Consider the following 21,940-nt stretch of genomic DNA (forward strand, 5'->3'; position numbering starts at 1 on the left):
ACATGAAAAAAATTATAAAAACTGACATACTTGACCCAAGAGTAGTAGCTGGTCTGTACATTTCCTTGTGTGATCATAAGTTGACCGTTTTATTTCCTGCAGATTAACCCTTTCCAGTTGAAATTTCTAAAAGGGTGGGGGGGAGAAAAGTTGAGCCTGGATTTTAAGATTTTTGAATTATTTAAATTTGATTATCCTTAATAAAGTCATCTTAAGTATCATTGTTTTGAAACATATAGTTACTATATAAGGATGGAAATTCAACAATTTACTAAAAATTTGAAAGGAAAAAGTGTTGAAATGTACTCTCATTTGTGTGCATGTTTATCTGCTTACAGAAGCTGGGACCTGAATAGAACTGGATAAAAAATGCTTCTGGAGGTTAAAAAAAATTATGAAGCTACTTTTACATATTTTGAATAATAAATTTAAACCAAAGGAGTAAAATAATTTTTACTAACAGAAAATTGAGAGAACTAAAACTCTCTAAGTCAAAAACTAAGATTTTTTTTTTTTTTTTTTTTTTGGTACCGGAGATCAAACTTGGGTCCTTGTGCTTGCACAGCAGGCGGTGAAACCACTGAGCTAAATCCCTGGCCCAAAACTAAGATTTTAATAATAAAAATTTAATGTCTATTAAAAACTCAGTAAGTGTTTAAGAGCTTTGTAAGTCCAGAATCAGATATTTTTTAATGCAAATGTGCCATGGGATTTATTTCTATGATGTGGACTTTAACTTAGCGTGAAAGCTTCCCAAGTTTAAGGCATGCAAAAGACACAATCAAGATGGTAGCTTTTAAGACTACAGTACCTAGCAGTAATACCTGAAAATAGGCATTTTCACAGAGTACATCATAACACATATCCAGTGGATTGTTCAGCTTGTCCCAAGGTGTAGCTTCTTTGGTTGCCACCATGCTCCCTGACTTGGCCTGGGACAAGCTGTGCAAGTAGTGAGCTGCCACGGTCCAGAAGTGCAGCTCCGACTCATCACCATAAAGCCTGAGAAGGGTGAAACCCAGATTACAACTCACCGAGCAAGCCTGGGCCTAGACAGGATTCTGCAGGTGGCCTAAAGTATTGGGAATACAATACTCTCACCTCAATGTCCATCGGGACACTGTCATGGATCCTGGCAGGGGAGGGACAAATTCTCCAGCTACTGGGTCTCCAATAGACTCCAGTATCTCTGCTCTGTGTTAAGATCAATTTTATACCTGGTTTGCCATGAGCACACCATTTAGGCCATGGCTTTACAGTAGGAAGTTCCTTTGGAATACCTTGGTAGATAAAGTGTGAAAATCATTTTTTATTTACTCTCTAGAGCATGGAGGAAAAGGTCTTTTTTTTTTTCAAGATGTGACAACTCTACTGTCCAGTAAGAAAGTACAGGTTACTGCTTCTGAATATAACTTACCAGTATATTTAAGTACCTGCTATATGTATCTGACATTTTAAAACATTTTAGAAAGCTGTTAGAAAAGAGTCCTTTCAATACATTAGGCCTACATCTCATGATTAAAATGTAGTTTGATTTTCCCTTGTTTGTATTATTACTCTTAAACTCTAAGTCAATTCTAAAGCAGGATCTCATTGTTCTTTTATATCATATGAGTTCGGTCATAACTTTTACAAAGTTCTTTAAGTAGAGAAATCAGTTTATTTGAAATTCTCTGTCTCTTACATAAAATACTTCAAACAGTGTTACCTGGAAATAAGGAGGCATCTCTGCAAGAGAGTGAATTCTGGATCAAGCAAGAGTTTCTTTATGTCACTGCAGACAGAATCCAGAGAGGTAAGACAAACATTGAATCAAACAATACAGCAAGGAGATAATATATGTTTGAAATGGAAAATTCTACTCAAAGGATATGTTTACATCTCACAAAAGGAGAGTTACTTTGTCATGACTGAGATTACAAAAGCTGAACAAACTAAGAATGCTCCTAGGCCTGAATAAGCAGTACCTCGGGCTGGGGTCTCTGATTCTACTTCGGAGGTTTGTCATAGTTCAACTTACGCTTTCAAAAATATGAACAGTTGTCTAATGTTATGGATTGTATCTAGATGTCCCCCCAGAGTTTCATGTGCTCACAGGTGGGGCTTTTCGGAGCTGGCTGGATCTAGGCAGATGACACTGGGATTGAGGGTGTGCAGTACTAAATTAGTCCACTGATTGGTTTAGCATAACTCTGAGTGTCAATAATGGGAAGGTCCATCCTAGGTTGTAGGCCCACTCGAAGGGCTTGTAGCCTGGATGGGATAAAAAGGAAAGGGAAGCTTGCTGTTGCCGCTTTCTGTCTGTCACCCCATGGACTGTTTCTCCTCTGCCTTGCCACCGTCTTGGAGCCAGCTAACTATGGACTGAAACCTCTACGAACTGTGAGCTGAAATAAACCTTTCCTTCTCCAACTTTGAGTGTTGAATATTTTGTCTCAGCAATGAGAAAAGTAACCAAGACACCTAATTATAGGAAGAAGAGTGGCATTGTTGATAAAAATTATTTTGCTAATCATCAGAAATAGTGTATACTTTAGAGAAGGCATTTAGAATTTATTTTGAAACTATATTTAAGAAAGAATGGCTACCATTTTTATAAATCGATGTTTTTAAAATGGCCAAATATGGAAATGTTTAAAATCAAGAGAAAGATTAAAGATAAATGTTCATCTTTGGATAGAGGAAACAATAAATAATTGTTTTATTTTGCTACCAAAACATTCTTTAATGCATAATTTGTTAAAATTATCTTTTGAATTACATCATACCAAAAACTCCTTGTAAACCTATATATATCTCCTTCCTTTGAAATATTATTCTCAATACATATGGGATCCCAGGGAACATATGACTTTCTTAACCAGTACTGTATACACCCAATACCTGATCACAGAACTCATTTTTGAAGAGGAAAGCGGATACTAAAGAACTGCTTGTGCGTGTTCACAGCATGCAGCTTCACAGGGAATTTGTGGTGGAGATAGGTAAACTAGAAAGATCTTGTACTGCTGATCTTAGTTCTTGCCCTAATATGAGATCAGAACACTCTGGTAAACTTGGTGAAGAAAGATGCTCTATTCCTATGACTATTAAATAGCTCCTGTTACTACAAAACAAAAATTCTAAAGGGAAATAAACCTCTGAACAGAATGGTCTCTTTTTGGGCCGTTAATATTTTCTAAAACAAATTATTTTGATTTTTAAAATTCTCAATTAGTTTTTTTTTCTTCTAGTAAAAGAGCACTTACTTTGACAGTGAATTCAACTGCTCTTGAAGGAGATTCTTTATTTCTTCATTTTCTGGATAATCACTGTAAAAAATTTTTTGGAATGAATTCATTATTTCTTCATTTACAACCATGTTATTTTCTTCCCCCCGCCAAAAAATCTGTTTTAATCTAGAAATAACCTCTTTGTGGCCCTTGGTTAAAAACCTGGCTATAGACCAAAACAGCAACAAAGCCCTGAGGACTCACCAATCATCTTTAAGGTCTGCTTATTGAGTCAAAACAGAGAAATGAGTAAACAAAGTCTTTGGCTTCCAAGAGACCAGAAAATTTATTAGCAGCTTCTAAAATCTATTAGGTTTAGATTTCTTTTAGTAAAGAACCTACATAACTAAAGTAATTTGTTCTTCCCTAGACAATGGCCATTTGTTTCTCTAAGAATTGCTCTTCAGCAATAAACATTGCATCATATGTAAAAAAAAAAAAAAAAAAATCCTTCACTCCATACCTACTTGTCCCCTCCACATGGCATAAGCTCAGGAATATTTTTAGACTTAATGAGTAACCACTGATAATCTCTGTGACTTTTCTTTTTTGCAATGAGGTAGATACTGGCATTTATAAATATGATACCTCTGAAGCAAACCCACTGATTCTGCTTTGAAAATGAAGGCCTGGCTCCAAATCCCAAGCCTCATCAGTGCTCTTCACACTTTTCCCTTTGTTCACAATGCACCTATGGTCAGATCATAAGACAACTACCCAGGCATGTGAGAGCAGCCTACAAATTCACAGCTGCTCACCAAGCCACACTTCCACAGAGGCCCCACAGGGGTGCAAATGAAAGGCAGACTAGAGATCCTTTCAGTGCTACTGCCTTCTCTTAGACTGGCTTTAAGGCTCCATTCCTTTACAGCTCTGGTGTATAGCCCATGGCTGATTTTCATGGGTGTCCCTCAAGTTGAAGTACATTATGAAAGGGGAAAAAAAAAATAAAAAACAAGAAGAAAGAAAGAAGGAAAGAAAGAAAGAAAGAAAAAAAGCAAGCAAGCAAGCAAGCAAGGTACTTACACATGAGAAATATCCAAAGAATACTGCCCATTCCACGGCTGGTGTAATAAGAAGGCTTTCAGACCAAGGGAGGCCCTCGGAACAAGGAGATATGGACACCACACAGGCTCTATAAAAGAAAAAACATTTTTAAAAAAACAAATTTTACACTACAATGAAGCTTCAGCTATAGACATTTACAGAGAAATTAGCAGAGAACAGTGCATAAATCTGGTGCAACAGGGAGAGTGTATCAATGTACTCACTGCCTGGGAAACAGGCTAAGAACAGGGAGATTCCCTGTGCTCAAGTCTGATCAGTATAGACTCTGTCCCCTTCTTTTTTGTTTGGTTTTTTTGAGACAGGGTCTCATTATTAATTCACTCTGGGCCTGAACTATGTAGCCCAGGTTGGCCTCGAACTCACTGTGATCCGGTGGCCTCAGCCTCCCCCGAGTGCTGGGATTATAGGCATGAGCCACCACGCCCCCAGTCTGTTCACTTCTTGAAATTTAAGTGTTCTGTGTGGTACAAAACTGCTATTACTTGAACGAAAGAATTAATGGACTGATTCAACAGACACTAATACAACTCATTAAAAAACATTAAACATAATTTTATTTATCTGTATCTCTTAAACCACTTGATATCTATGCTTTCCTGAGACTATTAAACTTACATGGCTTATCAACTTCAAGCTTGTCATTGAAGGGATCAGGTGACCTCTGATCACTGGACTTCCCAGGAATCACTCACAAAGGCAGTGCTAGCACAAGGGGCTACCTTCCTAGACCTGGAGTCCTAGCATTCCTCACATTCAGGGGCTGGTTTACTGAGGACACTAACAAACAAGAATTGCCTATTTTTCAACATGTTCCAGGGAAAAGAAATAGAGGACCCAAAGACTCCAATGCCCAGCAACTATGCTCTGCCACCCTTACTCCAACAGATTCCCAACCTCTGATCCAGTGTCAGGGGCCCACTGATGTTACAGCTCAGCCTCACCACCCCTCTAGTTCCTGCAGAGCCTTCATTTCATGATCCTATGAATAGTTACTTAAAATGGCCCAAATCCATTCATGGTGTTCCCTTCCTTAAATGACATACACACACCTCAGACTATACTACTTAATACCACAGCCACTAGTCCTATGTGGCTGCTAAGCACTCAAAAGATGGTTAGGACAATGAAGGAAATTAATGTTTATTTTATTTAATATAAATTTAAAAACTGATACTTGATTCAGTCATAACTTTAAGTATGTTTGGATCAACCTGAATACATAGCTACTTTTTCAACTGAAAGTTGGGTAAATCTGAATAGAATTCAAATATTTTCACTGAAAATCTGAATTCAGAAAACCAATTTACTTTATAATAAATATAAAATACTAGATTTTGAGGACTGAGTTTTTAAAAATGTAAAATATCAGTAATTTTGAATCCTGATTATATATTGAAATGATAAAGTTGTGGGTATACTGATTAAAATACAATCTATCAAAATTAGTTTCATCTTTCTTTTTACTTTCTTAAATGTGATTACTAGAAATTTCAGCTTATATATGGCTCATATTATGTTTCTATTAAGCAACGATGCTTTATAAAACTTCATTCCATGTAGTTCAAAAAAATGAAATCATAGTTAAAATATTTAATTTTCAACGTAACAGAAAGTGGTCAGAATTATTTCTAATACTACATTTTTTACACCCAAGAATTCTACTACTGATTCAAAAAAATCACTTAAAATGCAGCCTATATTCAAAAGTCTTTGGTTATTCTCCAAATATACCAATAGCTATTTTCAGTTCAAAAATCTAGGATGCTAGGTTTGCGGCTCAGTGGTACAGTGCATGCTCAGCATGCACAAGATAATGAGATCCATCCCTAGCTTTGAGGGACTGAGGTTGGTGGGAGGTGGGAGGTGGGAGGTGGGAGGTAGGGGTGGGTGGGTGGGTGTGGGTGGGTGTGTGTGTGGGTGTGTGTGTGTGTCTAAAATCTAGTCAAGGATCCTTTCTGTATGTGCTCACTAGGAAAAATGCTCTCAGCAGGAACCCTTAAAAGTTGCGAAGGTCATTGCTTTTAATAGTCCGACAGTAGCCCATATAATTGTATGGAAACTGCATCATACTAGAGTATTATTAAGCACATTTCATATTTTTGCATTCCTTTTAAATGCTGCTAAAAGGAGTTAAGATTTATTTTTATGCCATTCGATGTCCCTGATAAATGAAGCAGATAACAAAGATCCCAGTCTTCTAAATCTGTCAGACTGCCTCCTCTCCCTGATGGAAATAGAAGGCTTATCAAAGCTTTTCTAACAGAGTATTTTACATTATTCCCTACTTGTTATCAAGGAAAGCTTAAGAAAATATATAAAATATCGATGTATCAATGTATATGTCCTAAAATGATTTTATTTTTATCCTACATCAATAATCCAGAATGAAAAAACATTAGTCTTTTATTTCCAAGATCATGTCTACTATGTATACAGTGAAAAATAGATATCTTTTACTTAAGTCCACATTTAAAATACCATCAGCTTTTATTCTTTAACCTTTACTGAATGTTATTCTCAGTTTAAAATTCAATCAATCTGTACAATGTATACATAACTTTATTGACCTTTCTCCATTACTATTTACAACTTTTTCCTTATTCTTCCTAAGGTGTACCATTAGAGACTGGACATTAGAAAATTTTTAAAAGAAAATGCAATCTAAAATCTGGCTGCAAACCAGATATTCAAGTAAGGTATTAAACTTGGGTTAATATCATGGAATCCATGTCAAGAGTCAGTTTAATTTAAGAACAAGTTGCCATGGCTTTGGAGATTTTCAGACTATAATTTTAAATTAAAGGTGAAAGAAATGCTTTTCAAACGTTTATATTTCTCCATTTCTTTACCTAAAACTAGTAACTAAATTTTAAAAAAACCAGAAATCCCATGAAGTTCCCCCCAGTTTCCTTAACTTCAGGCTTAAGATCTGCTTGGCCTTCCCTGGGAGGTCCTGACAGTTCTGCACAGCTGGCAAATGATCCAAGATCAAGTGTGGGATTGCAATGCTTGACTTCTGGTTTCATCTGATGGCAGTCAGAGTAAGTCTTACTTCCTTCACAGTGAGAAGTACTGGCACCCAATACATTGGGCAGGGGTGGGGCAGGGACAAAAACCACACTTACATTACAGGCAGCCCAACCAACACCAGCAGCAACTTGGTGGTGCCTTGAACATGACCATACAGAAAAAGAAAAAGGGCAGGCATTTAAAACTTTACTGTTCTGAAAGCGCCAAAATATCGACTCAACAAAGTCACATATTCTGGAGTTGACTCAGTAAATGACAAATGAGTTTCTCAAGAAATTTTCTACAAATCAGAGTCTGAAGCGTGTACCAAATGTATGAGAGTACACAATGCCAGAAGTCCCTCCTCTGCTCCAATTAGGATTAGACTACAGTTGCCTCCCTCTAAAAGCATCTATCAAGGACGAACATTGCACTTTGTAAAACAAAAGCTGCCCTTTAAACTGATGGATGATGCATTCTTCTTAATAAGTCGCATATGGAGTTATTTTACTATTGTATTTTTAATTCTGGTGAAAAACACACCACCCCACCCATCACCCCCACCAAACTCTCAAAACAACCAGGACACTGCAATCACCAATTATGCTTTGACTGGTCATGTAACAAGTCATGGGCATCAAAATTCATGTTAATCAGAACATACTTTTCAATGATATATTGGTTGCAAAAGATATAAGGCTCATTATTAAAAAGCCAGTAGCTACATCATTCAGAGAAGGGTCAAAAAGGGCTGCTTCCCCAACCTGAGTTGGGAATGACTGACACCTGCAATTACAGTGAATAAGTGTCTCAGCAGTAATAAATACTCAAGCTTTAACATATTCACTATGGGGCCATAATTCCCATGTCTTATTGCCGGGCAGCTTGAACCAATGGTAGTACATGCTGGACTGTCTCACTGGGCTGCTTTTTATTAATTTTATTAGTAAAAAGATCGATAAAAGTGATAGATCCATTTGCACCATCAGTGGTACAAGCCACTCAATGAATCAGTCAGGCATGAACCACCGGTGGTTCAAACCAGCAGGAACATGTTATTTCTTAAATTCAGATTCTTGGAAAATATGACTGAAGTGAACAAGTAGCAGCTCTCACTTTAGAAGAGGGTAGCTTGTGACAAAATACCGGCTTCAGAGCATCCTTTCATGAGAACCCCATACCAGTTAACTCCTGTTCATCCATCCTAAAGCATGTAGACTTCATAGACATCTCTAGGACTCTGATGCACCCATCATCAGATGCCAAGATCACTTTATCTGAAGTGCACCAGTCCACATCCAAGATCCGAAAGGTCACATTTCTTCCACTTCTTAGACTGCTCACCATCTGAACCTGTGAATGAATATTGTCATCACTGTCAGACAGAAAAAGAAGATGTTTATCTATTATTCTGGATTAAATGGTCATAGGAGAGTGTGCTGTGGCAAAGGCCCAAACCAAATATAGAACTGCACTGCCTCTGAAAGCCTATTTTCCGCATGCAAATTGTGTTTTAAAGGTCTCAATCATAGCAATAACATTAGAGAATCAATGAATCACCTGTGAAGCTGTCACCTTTAGAACAGAAATACTGAAAAATAAAAACTTTTAAAACAAAATTTGTTATAAGAAGCTTCATGAACTTACAGTTTTTTGGCAGTTTATTTTTCTTATTATTTTGCAGTACATAATGATTACATTCATCGTGGAGAACTGGTACATGTACATAACACATCTTACTTCTTTTTACATCCTCTGCCCCTTTGTTCTCTGCCCCTCCCTCTATTTCTTGGTCCTAGTATACAGTTTTCATTTCCAAGTCAGGAAGAGGAAAAACAAAACCAGTTTCTGTGACCACCAGCCTCATTTATGTCTCATCCTCACAGTGCTGGGCCTACCTCTTTAGTATCCCACACTTCAGCACCATCATTGTACATTGCTATGAGTTTTTGGTTTCCTTTGCCAGGGGCAAATCGAATCTTCCTCACCCAACTTCTGTGTGTAGGTATTCCTCTGAGGACAAACAAAAACAAAAACACCAATATTAGACAGAATGAATGTAGTTAGCAGGAACTAGGTCCAACATCTCTGCCTAGTTCTGTTTCTAATAAGGTCTGATGATGGGACAACCACTTTACATCCTGGGAAATCTGACAGAGGGTCCTGTCTTTTTACATGCACTAGAGTAACATCCCAGGGTTTCTGCACGGGCCACTTACAGGGAAAGGTTTACTGAAAAGGGTCCAGAACTTGGCTCAATTCCCTTCTTCCCTAATCAAGTGACCAGGGACCCAAGGCTCAAAGCTACATTTGGCTATATTTACTGGTCTTGCTTACAAATCACAAGCCTCCAATTATTCTGTTAAACAAAAATTTCATTCTTGGATCAACAGTCATACCTGCATACTCTGCCTTTCAAATCCCAAAAATTTAGGTTTCCATCTATATCTCCAAGCACTAATGTATCACCTTTCCAAGCAATGCAGGTAATACTACCCATACTTCCCTGGAAAACAACAGCAACAAAAAGACACATAAATTTCACTACTGATATTACATCAGAATAGAGAAATATTTTTATTTAATGGTCACAATGAAATAAAAAATATTTAATAAAGCTTAATTATAAAGGATTTTACTTTATTATGAATGCCATTGAATTTTAAAATACAGACTTCAGAAACTAATAGCTACACAGTACATCACTTTCAATTATGAAGGTATAAGAGATTTCAGTTTGATAGACTGAGCTAGGTTATCAATTAAGTTTTTTTTTTTGAGACAGGATCTTGCTATGTAGTTCAGGCTGACCTTGAACTCACTATGTAGCCCAGGCTGGCCTCAAACTCACAGCAATTCTCCTGACTCAGTCTCCCAAGTGCTGGGATTACAGGTGTGCACCCCCACGCCTGGTTCAGAGCTAGAGTTTTAGAGAAGGGATGTCTTTTAAGGAAGAAACGTCTTGGAAAAAAGAAAACTAAAAGAAGAAGAAAAAAAGAAATAAAGGACAAGAAAGTCTTTTCAGAGGGCTAACTTATCCCACACCATAAAAGGATAAAGGAAACTCAATTAGTTCCGGAACTAACTGCTGTAATTTTTCTATTGAAAAAGATGACCCAGAGTTTTACTGATATCTTCTGCAAACTTCTGGAGTAATGAAAGGGAAAATATATGGTTTATTAAAGACTATAGTTTGGATATACAGGAAGCTCTGCAAATAAGTTACATATAGAAACAGAACTGTAAGAATGAGATACTATTGTGATACATCCAAAGTGCAGGAAGAGAATTTGCATTTCCAGCAGATAAACAGAGAGGTGGTGCCATTGAGACCTTAACACCCCAGGCTCTGGAGTCACATGGTCAGGGGTTGAGACCTAGCTTTACCACTTAGACTGGTGTGGGACTTGGGGCACATTTATTTCACCTTTCTGTGCCTTGCATTTATCATTAATAGAGTAAGATAAGCTTATGAAACTTGAGGAGTTGGTATTACAGTCAATAAGCTCATAAAGGTACAGGCTGTAAAGCAGTGCCTGCCACGCTGCAAAAATTCAGTACAATGTTAGCTATTAAATAATATCACTGCTCAATTACTTTTTCTACTTATTACAAAAAATCTTGTTTTTTCATTTATGACACAATATAAAAATATATGTGGCATCTATGGTTAAGAGTAGGAAAAGTGTCAATGTTTGACAAACTGACACTATTAACAGACTGGCACCCATATGAAATACTGCAGAATCCTAGTAGCAAGTCCCCCAGAAAAGAAAAACTGAATTAAAATATCAATATTATAATCAGTTTGATAATAAAAAATTTAGTTATACTAAATGAAATTCTGTATAATATGAAGCAATACTCTCAGATTTTATTTCTATTTTCCTAACCATACTAATAGAATGTTTAAGAATTTGCTATTCAATTTAGTTTTCAAATTTTACATACCACTTTTTAACTTTGAAAAACTAGAGTACTAGTTTATTAGTCTAGAAATCATGGTTACTAGCTTAGACCAACATTAACACAACTGTACAGACAACCAGACTTTCCACTTCAGAGAGCTGATGGGACACATGCCACGTGGAGATGCCAAGGTGCTCTGCGAGGATGTGCTGCACAAATACTGTGTGGCTTTAAATAATCACAAGGGAACCAAAGCAAAACCCAATGTCCAGAGGATACTAGTCACATATAGAGCATGTGTTCCCTACATTTAAGACAGGACATCTGGATGGTCAGAAGTAAGGCCGGCACAAGTCAGAGATACACTCTCATTTGCTCCAGTTTCCTAAAAATAGCAATCAACTACATATTCTCCACATACACATAATTTAGAATATATCACATTTTCTCCTTTCTTTTACCATTTTTATCTACTCTACAATTTGGGGGCCAAAATATAGAGGGAATCTTTCAACTCAAAACAAATGTTTAATACTTTACATTTGAGAGAATGGTAAGATAAATATTGGATTAAAATAAACAAAACCTCTATCTACATTTTACATTAGTCACTGGAAAACATTAATTCCAAAAAGTAAAAATAATAAACCAAAACAATTTCTCGCATACTATACAGATGTTAATTCCCTTTCCCCAAAAGTAATATTCTCTAAAATATGTACTAATTTCACGGGAGGGCTGGATCCTTATTAAGCTGGTCATTGCTGCAGAGCTGTATCTAGTGGAGGAAAAAAAATACCTAGCAGGACAGAGACTTGGTATATCCTGACTGCAGGCCTCCACAAAAAGAGGTAAAATCTTAAAAGCTGTGTGGTACAATTACCATCCTGAAAAGTGCATTTATAAAAAGGAATATTCATATGTCTAATTTCAAAAGTTTAAAACTTATTTGGGGGTAGCTGAGGGAACTGGCATCTCAAAAATTATCTGGTTCAGATAATTTCTGCTTTCAATTTTAAGTATGCAGTAATGAAAAAGCTGAGAGACTGGGTTGTTTGTGTGTGGCACTGAAAGAGCTGAGACAGGGGTCTTCTTTGGGGCTCTAGAAGAGGAACTGCCACATAAAGAGTGCTGTGAAAGCAGATTGAGTTTCCAAAGAATTCAGTGTTACATGGAATTTGTATGTCTGAACTCTAAAGAAGTTGTTCTTTCTACATATTTAAATTTCTTTCCAATTATAACTACTAAACATCAAACTTCTATGTTTACATTCTTATTTCCTACCTTTCAAAATTCTGAAAATGACTTGCAATACTAGATACTACTGACTCAGATGTGATTTATTCATATAATAGTAAAAATTAAATTACAATGTGAAAAGTTCTCTCACTTGTTACCTCCAATATTTTGGGGAAGAATGCCCTCAATTTTTCTATGGCTATTAATATAGATTTGTTAGTCATCCTTTAAGAGAGCCTCATTAATTCTTCCTTTTTTGGTATTCACGGTCCTTGGCAGTCACCTCCCACAAGGAGTAAAGCTGATGTGAAAACCAACAGCACACTGACAAGATGAGGGAGTGTGACTTCTGTAACTAGGTTATTTAGGACACCATAGTTTCCTTCTTGCTCCCTTTTGGATCACTCACTCTGGGGGAAGCCAGCTACCAAGTCCTGAAAAGACTCAAGCAGTCCTGCGGAAAGGGCCCCAGGAGGAAGAACCAAGGCTTCTCCCCATGGCCAGCATTAACTTGGAGCAGCCATGTGAATAAGCCGTCTCGGAAGCACATCTGTCTGCCCCCTTTACCTTAAATGACTCCTGCAGCCAACACCTTGACTGCAGCATGTGACCCTAAGTCTTATGTAGGGCTGGGGATTGGCTTTCTACTAGAACATTCTCTTTTTAGATGGCAATTTTAAATATATATAGATACTTCTAAAAACCCTCTCATATCTCCACTTAACCATTTTCTTAATCCATCTATTAAATACAACCTGTGACACACATGTTGATGCAATTAACTATCAAACTTTAGTTAAGGGATTCCACAAAGCCAAAAAAGGGGACATAGATGAAGTAGTAAATATCAATACTATTATATCTACAACTTGATTGTTACCCAAAAATACCACACTGTAAGTCAAATCTTTCAGGGAAATACTTGAAATGGAAAAAGGACAGATAGTGAAGTCAGAGAGACTTAAATTTTAAACACCATTCCACCATATAAAAGAGCCAGGTAACCTTGAGAAAGTTACTTATTCTCCCTTGTGGACTATCACGGGGATAAACATGAGTAGTACAAAGTAAATATTTAATCAAAATAATTATAATACTATTCTCTAGCAGTAAGGGGCAAGTTTATTTAGTAATAATGCCTCCTTAAATACTAAAACTTATTTATATCAAGCTTTTCTGAAGAACTTTTCCCACTTAACTATGCTTTCCCTGGGTATGGATGAACAAAATGCTTGATCAGGGAGATTTAACCAAGGGTCAGACTCACATCTGGTGGGATCCGAGCACTATCTTTCACAGAGTTTCCTTCAACAGTGAGATGATAAACTTGGCCATCATTGTCTGTAAATAAGAAATGCTCCCGAGCAGAGATGTTCTGACTGAGTTCCGATTTACTTTCTGCCTCCTGCAATAAGCTTTGGGATAGAGAAAAATTAGATAAAGATGTTTCTTTTCCGAGTGATACCCATAATTAATTAACCCACCCACAGGATACATGCATTAACAGGAGGTTCAAAACCATTTTGGAAAGTCTGAAATGAATCTTGCCCAGTTAATAATGTAAAAATATAAATCACTCCCAATCATAAATGGGAGGAAGTTTACCTGGTACAGTGGGGGAAGGGGGTTGATGTAAATGTAACACAAGCTCTTTTTGCTGCAGAACTCAACACAGACAGGAATCACATTGATTTACTATTGTAGCTGAAGCTTTTTATTTGTAAACTGGTATGGCTGGGGGATAGTACATAAATTTAGAATTCCCAAAACATTTTTCCTGGTGCGCACAAATGATAATATGATCTTTGTTTATCCTATGTTCATTTGTGCTTCAGAAGCTCAAGTAAATGGGACAGAAAGGCATTTCGCTGACCATATTCACTGATGGATGCTGATGAGTGGACAGTACTGCATATGTTATTGATTATACCAAGCAATACAATAAACTTCAATAATTTGGGTATGTACTGAAACATGAAAGAAAAGCTTTTGTGTTTTGGATGACACGTCAAATTCTCAGCTATTATACTGACGGTGCAAATGATACTGGCAGGAACAGCAAACTCTACCTGATCACAGATAACTCAACAATACTCAGCTCCGTGTCCGAGACCACAGTCTGGCGGGCCATGGCCTCTCGGGTAGCAAGCTGTTTTTTTCTCAGGCTCTTCAAGTTGTGAGATGGCGACCACTCCTGTGAAGCAGACAGACAAACCTAGAAGTGCTAGGGTTCCTTCTTTCAACACATCCTTCCAGAACAGAAGGGCAGATTCACCATTGCCTGGCACTATTTACTATTACTGCACATGAATTGTTTAGAGTTTACCTATTTACAGAAAAGCTGAATGAATGTACTTTATACCTTAAGGTAAAAAAAATTAATGGAAAACTTACAAGAGGAAGTATTGACACTTTTTATTTTTTACAAACTGAAAAGAAGGAATTCAATTACTACATCTCCTATCCCCCATCTCCTTGTCTTACCTCTTACCTGTACAGGGAAAAAGAACTATGCTCCTCCAATCAGGAAGCATTATCAGGTTTAGACTCACCCCAAACCATTTATTCTTTTATATTAGAACCTATTCCAATGTATTTAATTCATTGTTGATTAATAATCCAATCTTTCTCGTGCAGAAGTTCTCAATATATAGTTACTAAGTTTTTAACATGTACTTTAAATTTATGTAAGTAGCACTGGGCTTATGTATCATCCTGTTTCTTTGTCTGTTCATTGTTTTTAATGTATTTTAAGTCCTCTCCCTATTGTTTGTGCATGGTATGTAACACTCCACACATATATTTAACAATTTTTAATCTGTTCTCTCAGCAAAGGATACTCAGCCTTATATTCTACCCACTCTTGATGCTGTTTCCCTAACTTTTATTAGTCTAAAATATATACGATGTTTATTTTACTTTGTGCAACTCTGAAACTGATGAGTCAAGCACTTTTATATGCTTGTTAGCCTTTCAGGATTCTCCCTCACTCACTAATACTCACACTTTGTTCATTTTCCCACCGGTGTTCCTATTTTTTCACTGTTACTTTGAAGAAGTGCCTTGTTATTTTTTAGATATTGGAAGATTTATAAGACAACAGCACCCTTCATTGAACATAAATCATTCATTGTGATATAATCAATTTTTTTCTTGGTTTGAGCTTCTGACATCCACTTTTGCACCTAGGTCACAAAAATATTCTCTTAAATTATATTATTAAGTTATATTAAATTTTATAGCTTTCTTTTTTACATTTAGGTCTTTAACCCTGTGGAGACCACTTTTGTAAGTGGTGTTAGTTAAGATACAGTATTTTTTTCCAGAAGGTGAGACAATTCTCCCAATACTGTCTCCTAAACAGTCTGTCTCACTGATTTGTGTGTTGCTCTTCTAAATATTCATGATGTTTCTGAGCTCTTTATTAGATTAGTCCATTTTCTATTTTTGTGTCAATACAACACTAATATTGTTTCCACAGTTTGTAGTATGTCCTAATATTAGTAGTGTAAGCCACCCCCAGTCTCATCTGCACCTAGCACATTTACTCCTCTTCTTTTCAAGAGTGACTTAGCTAGATAGGGCCTTTATTCTTTTATAAACATTCTAGAATATGTTTATCATGTTCCTCAAAGTACTCAAATGAAATTTTAGCAAGAATTGCACTAATACTAAATTGATCCATCTAAGAGTTACATCCATTTATTTAGATCACCTTCTTTGAATACACATTTTTAATAAGAAAACACATGGCGGTAATGATGTCAATTTTAAAAAAGACAATTTTTAAAGAAAAACATTCACTACATACATATATACTTAGATCATCCAGTTCTTAAACTATAACTTACCAAAGCTGTTACTGTAGGAAAGCTTTTAGACATTTCTCTAAGAAGGGTACAGGTCCTAACATCCCATAATTCCAGGGGTTTATCTTTGAAAACAACTGCCAAATACTGCCTAAAATAAACAACAAAAAATAGAAATAAACAAAATTACTAAGTAAGCCCGTTTTTTGCAAAAATTTCATCAAGACTTAGTATAAACAAGATGCTTGGCAAATTAAGAAAAACTCAGATGACACATTCCAAGCACAGACAATTTAAACTACCATTCAGGTCCTATGATTAATACTCATAAGAACGTAAAGCTCTCAGGTAACCTTTGAAAGCATGTACAGATCAAATCAGATGAGGAGATTGGTCAAAAGGGTGGCCTGGGTTCCAATCCTGGTGCCACAACTCACTTTAACTCTCCTGAGGCTCAATTTCCCCTATCTGACATGCAAATACTACCATCTATACCAATGAATTGGTATGCAGATTATGGTAACACTTAAATAAAAAGTAGGTAAATTTTCTAACACCCTACCACAGTAAGTATACAACAAATGGTATTTTTTACTCACTTTCTGTTAAGCCTGGAAGTACATAATGAATCAACAAATGCAATTCAAGAAAGGTGAACTGAGCACTGATACCTCAGTAACCAGTAAGGAACTAAAACAATATTCATAAGCATTAGCTAACATCAAGAAAACACAATAGAGCAAGAAGATTCCAGAACTCAATATATTAAAGGACTTAGATGCTTCTGCTCAGGACCATATTTACCACTTGATAATCATGGGACTTCAGAAAAACTATGTAACCTTTTTGAGTTTTACTCCATGTTTAAAATGGTATTAATACCAGCCATGTCTTCCTCACAAAATGCTGGATTAATTTAAAGGATAAGGACAACACACACCATGACAGATTATACAAGTACTATGTGCTATACTGTTTATTACATCTCATATAAAGGCATCTATGTATAAGCAAAGAATGTTAAATGCTATAAAGATTCACTATGAAAAAGATTAATTTTGACAACAGGGAAATGAAATTCCAGACACAATTACAGATGTGACAAATGACAGGACAGGGAAGGACATAATGCACTGGAGACTATGCTTCCTTATACACAGTGTGTGGGAACAATCATAAAAAGGAGACTAAAAGGTAAATTTTGGATCACGTTATAAAGATCTTAAATACTGTGCTAGCTTATGCAGGGGTTTATTCCACAGAAAACAATGAATCATACTAAAAGTTTTGAAGTAGGGGATACTGAGATCAGTTGTTTTAGATGTATGAATTCAGCAGGAATATGCAGAGTTGCGACTGAAAACAGAACAGAATGGAGTCGCATTAGACTTCAAAGAACTCTTGTTTATGTGAATTACAGCAAAGGAAATGAATAAACTAAAAAACTATTATTTTAAAATTAAAACATAGAAAATATAAAACAAGTAGCAAGATGATAGGTTCAAACACAAGCCATACTGATAATTACACTATATCAATAATTTAAACACTTCAGGGCCGGGGATTTAGCTCAGTGGTTTTGCGGCCTTCTGCACAAGTGCAAGGACCTGAGTTCGATCCCCGGTACCAAAAAACAAAAAAATTTAAACACTTCAATGACAAGGCTGAGATTATGACTAGAAACAAAAACAAGCTCCTATTATATGCTGTTTATAAGAAGCCAACTTCATAAAGACACAGCTAGATTAAAAGTATGAAAATGGAAAAAATATACGATGCAAGTACTATCCAAGAGAAAGCTGAAGTGACTAATATTAGACAAATCAGACATTTCCTAAGAAGAGTAATAAAAAGGATATTTCACAATAGTAAGGAAATCAATGAATTGAAAGGACATAACAATCCTAAATATGTATGTACCTAACAGCAGAGTTTCAAAATACTCAAAGCAAGAACTTGAGTTTCTGAAAAGCAAAATATATAAATTAACCAAAGTCAGATATTAAAACATTCACCTCTCAGTAATTCATAGACTACAGAGGCAGAAAATCAGTAAGTATATAAAACACTCCAATAACAATATCAATCAACTAGAATTGACAGTTATGAACATTCTAATCAACACCAGTGAATACACAACATCTATATTCTGGGTCAAAAGACAGATCATATGAAATTTTAAAAGACTGAAATAATGTAAAACATGCTCTCTTGTCGAAACAGTAACTAGAAAATTAACAGAAAGATGTATCTGGAAAACACTAAATAGTTAAAAAAATACTCCCACAAATACCTTGTGGAAATATTAAAATACTATGAAGTAAAATGAAAACACTACATCAAAACTCATAGGTTACAGGAAAAATAATGCTTCTATAGCATTAAATATTTATATTAAATTCCTAGGATTTAAGATCCTGGAACAAAGCAAATACATAAGCTCTCACCACTCATATTCAACATTTACTAGTTATATTCAGTGAGGCAAAGCAAGAAACAAAGGTGTACATATATGAAAGAAAGAAGTAAAAGTAAATTCATCAGCAAGTAACAAGACTGTCTACAGAGAAAATCCTAAGGAATCTACAAAATTGTTATTAGAATAATTAAGTTTTACATGGTCACAAGGTACAAGGCCAGTATCAAAAAAGTAACTGTATTTTAGTATACAAATTATGAATAACTGGCAATTGACAATGAGAAAAGAAAAAAAATTTTTTAATGGCATCAAAGAAAACACTCAAAAATAATTAACATGACTGTTATGGCTTGTATCTAGATGTCCCCTCAAAGCCTCATGCAGTCATAGGTGGGGCTTTTTCAGAGGTGCTTGAATCTAGAGTGTGTGATGCTGGGACTAAGGGTGTGTGATTACTAAATCCCACTCATCGGTTTGGCATGTTCTGGGGAGGATTAAGGGTACCTACCCTGGGTATGAGTGCTACGCGCCCTAAGGGCAGGTGGCCTGGATAAGATACAAGGGACAGGAAGAGGGTCACTGCTTGCTGCTTGTCACTTGTAGCTTGCTGCCTTCTGCTTGCCATGAACTGTTTCTCCTCTGTGATGCCCTCTGCCGTGACACCCTGCCTTGGAGCCAGCCAAGTATGGACTGAAACTTCTACAAACTGTGAGACAAAATAAACCTTTTCCCCTTTAACTTTGGATATCCAGTATTTTGTCGCAGCAATGAGAAAGGGAACCAAGACAATGATACATTAAGGCTTATACACTGAAAGCTACAAAATATTGCTAAAACAAATTAAAGAAAACTTAAGTGGAGAGACACAGCTTGCTCATGAATTGCAAAATCTATTAAAATGTCAATTCTTTTCCACTCTGACATGGACTCAATGCAATCTCTTTTTCTTTTCTCTTTTTGTTTCAGCACTGAGGTCACAAGGATTTTTAATTTTAATTTGTATTATTTTGAGGCAGAGTCTTACTAAATCGCTAAGTTGCCCAGGTTGGGCTTGAATTTGCACAATCTTCTTTAATCAAAGATCCAGGAAGACCTTTTGGTAAAACTGATAACGCTGATTCTAAAATTTATATGGAAATATAAAAGGCTAAAAAAGCCAAAACAATTGCAAAAAATTATTAGAAAGCATTCTCTTTCTTTATTCCTTTGATAGTTTTTTATTCAGTTTCTATTTTTAAGAATCCTGCTTTACATATAGTTCCCCTTGGAACAAAAATTCAAAACAATTTCTGGAAGTAATTGAGTCCAAATTATAAATAAGGAAAATGAGTTATTTCACTCAGCAGCCCCATGTTTATCGGAAATAAAAAGAATTTTGTAAGATAATTGTTTAAAGTACGTTGAAAGTGCTTATATCAATTTAGTTATCACAGAACAAAACTGGGTCGCTGGTTTTACCAATCTAATAAAATGCTAAGATTCCCAAAAATTACTTACTCCTTTTTAGAAGTGAGATAAAAGTGATACCAATTTAATTTTGTAGTTAGATATTTGCTTTAATATAGCTGCATATCATCATTTGCTATTATTAAGAAACTGTTTGCATATTTCCATCATCTTAATTTTCTTTTTTTAAGTCATGAGATTCCATTACGGTAACACCATAGATTTCTTTAGGTTGACACTTACTTCAAATGAGATACTTTAATCATTTCGATGGGTGATTCGTCATTGCCTCGTTCACCACGAAAAGCAATGCTCCTACCTTTAATTACAAATATGAAAGAAAATGTGAAAAAAAACACATAAGAAACAAGAAGCCATATCAATGTAATTTGATTAGTCTTATTTTTTACCCTCTTAATCACTATTACATTTACTTCTAAGCTGTTTGTGATAATTTTTAAAAATTCTCAAAATACAAGTTAATAATAATATATTGCTTATATTTAAATGTTTTATAAAATGCATTTTCATTTCTTGTAGTTTCCTAAATCCCATAACTCAATTTTAGAAATTTAGAGATGTCATTTTCTAAATTTTAAGATGTCTATGGTAAAGCAATTATCCACTGTAAAAACTACTTATATATTTAAAGAAAGATAAAACATTCCCATATTTCCAAATACTAACTAGTTTGGAAAAAACTCTTGATACAGGTATCTAGGATTTTCTGTCCCATGTGCCAAATACTACCTAAAGTATTTTGAACATGTTCCTACCAAAATATCCCTATACACTGACATTAGGAAACAATGACTACAATGTTTATGCATGCTGTACAAGAATTAGTTTCCTACCCAAAGAAGGAAAATGTTTTTCTATGAATAAAAAGATAAATTCTACCTTATATCTGAACAAATATATTTTAATATCTTTTATTTTTATTCACAGTGAATAAAAGAGAATACAGTCAGTTCAAAGATAACTAAATGTCTTTCTGCTAAATGCCATCAAATGGAATCCACTGTCTGTTATTTGAAATTGTCACCCTTTTATATTTTCAATTTCTTTATTTTGAAACTCACTGGGTTATAAATTTTAAATAATTCTGAAGAAGTTATTTTACTGAAATATATTCTATTGAAGCCTTCAAACTCCTAAATTAAGTTTCCCTATTTAGTTAGCCAGAGACTAACACGTGCTCTAAATTTGAACATTTAAAAACCACCCTTAATCTATAAGGCTTTTAAGAGCTTCCTATAAAGGTTCAAACTTTAAACAGACTCTAAAAGTCTAACTACAAAGAATTATTTTAAAATTGATCTTTTGTTTATATATAACAATGTACTTAAATAGACTGAGTTATCATATTTTTTATGAATCTATCTGTTCAGGCTAATGTCATCCATTTTAGCACCTATCTGTGTTAATATTTCCATACAAACAATGCTAAGACTTTTCTAGGGTAATTATTATAGAACAAAAAATGGATATGTAAATACAGAATATAAGAAAGACTCCAAGGTGAAAGAAAGTACTTGGAATACTTTTATAAACAGCAGAATCTTTGATCAATATGATAAAATTATTTTGAATCTCTTACCAGTCTAAATACACAAACCTGTTGGAAGATCAACCAGCTGGAGTTCATTTCTCACTAAACCCATATTGTTTGGTGTTGAGGTAGCAAAGGAAAGAAAACCTGTCAAACTTGTCCATTCAATACCCCTGGAAAATAAACAAATATTAATTTAATATCTTTTCTTGTTTGA

The 21,940-nt window shown here is 35.4% G+C and overlaps 1 protein-coding gene and 1 long non-coding RNA gene across 4 annotated transcripts in view; both read right to left on the minus strand.

Annotated features, from left to right (window-relative positions):
* Positions 1-21,940, minus strand: part of Wdr11 (WD repeat domain 11) — a 55,851-nt gene that overhangs the window by 4,984 nt on the left and 28,927 nt on the right. For all 3 annotated transcript variants that reach the window (XR_002392667.2, XM_087185209.1, XM_087185208.1), the window contains exons 12-24: positions 21,790-21,896; positions 20,415-20,490; positions 16,349-16,457; positions 14,567-14,691; positions 13,765-13,912; positions 9,749-9,855; positions 9,248-9,362; positions 8,531-8,702; positions 4,299-4,407; positions 3,249-3,311; positions 1,709-1,774; positions 825-1,002; positions 31-126 (exon numbers count right to left, since the gene is read on the minus strand). Coding sequence is in view for 2 of the 3 variants with exons in the window: in XM_087185209.1 (XP_087041335.1) it covers positions 31-126; positions 825-1,002; positions 1,709-1,774; positions 3,249-3,311; positions 4,299-4,407; positions 8,531-8,702; positions 9,248-9,362; positions 9,749-9,855; positions 13,765-13,912; positions 14,567-14,691; positions 16,349-16,457; positions 20,415-20,490; positions 21,790-21,896 (1,471 nt within the window). In the remaining variant the exon portion in view is untranslated. The remainder of the gene's footprint in view (positions 1-30; positions 127-824; positions 1,003-1,708; positions 1,775-3,248; positions 3,312-4,298; positions 4,408-8,530; positions 8,703-9,247; positions 9,363-9,748; positions 9,856-13,764; positions 13,913-14,566; positions 14,692-16,348; positions 16,458-20,414; positions 20,491-21,789; positions 21,897-21,940) is intronic.
* On the minus strand, positions 6,897-8,524 carry LOC147825723 (uncharacterized). Its single transcript, XR_015440443.1, has 2 exons — positions 7,466-8,524; positions 6,897-7,366 (listed from the first exon to the last, which is right to left on the minus strand). It is a non-coding gene; the product is annotated as an uncharacterized LOC147825723 (long non-coding RNA).

Source organism: Heterocephalus glaber, unplaced genomic scaffold (genome assembly GCF_053883595.1).
Source record: "Heterocephalus glaber isolate CG9 unplaced genomic scaffold, H.glaber_assembly_v1.0 deba00001497, whole genome shotgun sequence".
Taxonomy (NCBI): Eukaryota; Metazoa; Chordata; class Mammalia; order Rodentia; family Bathyergidae; genus Heterocephalus; species Heterocephalus glaber.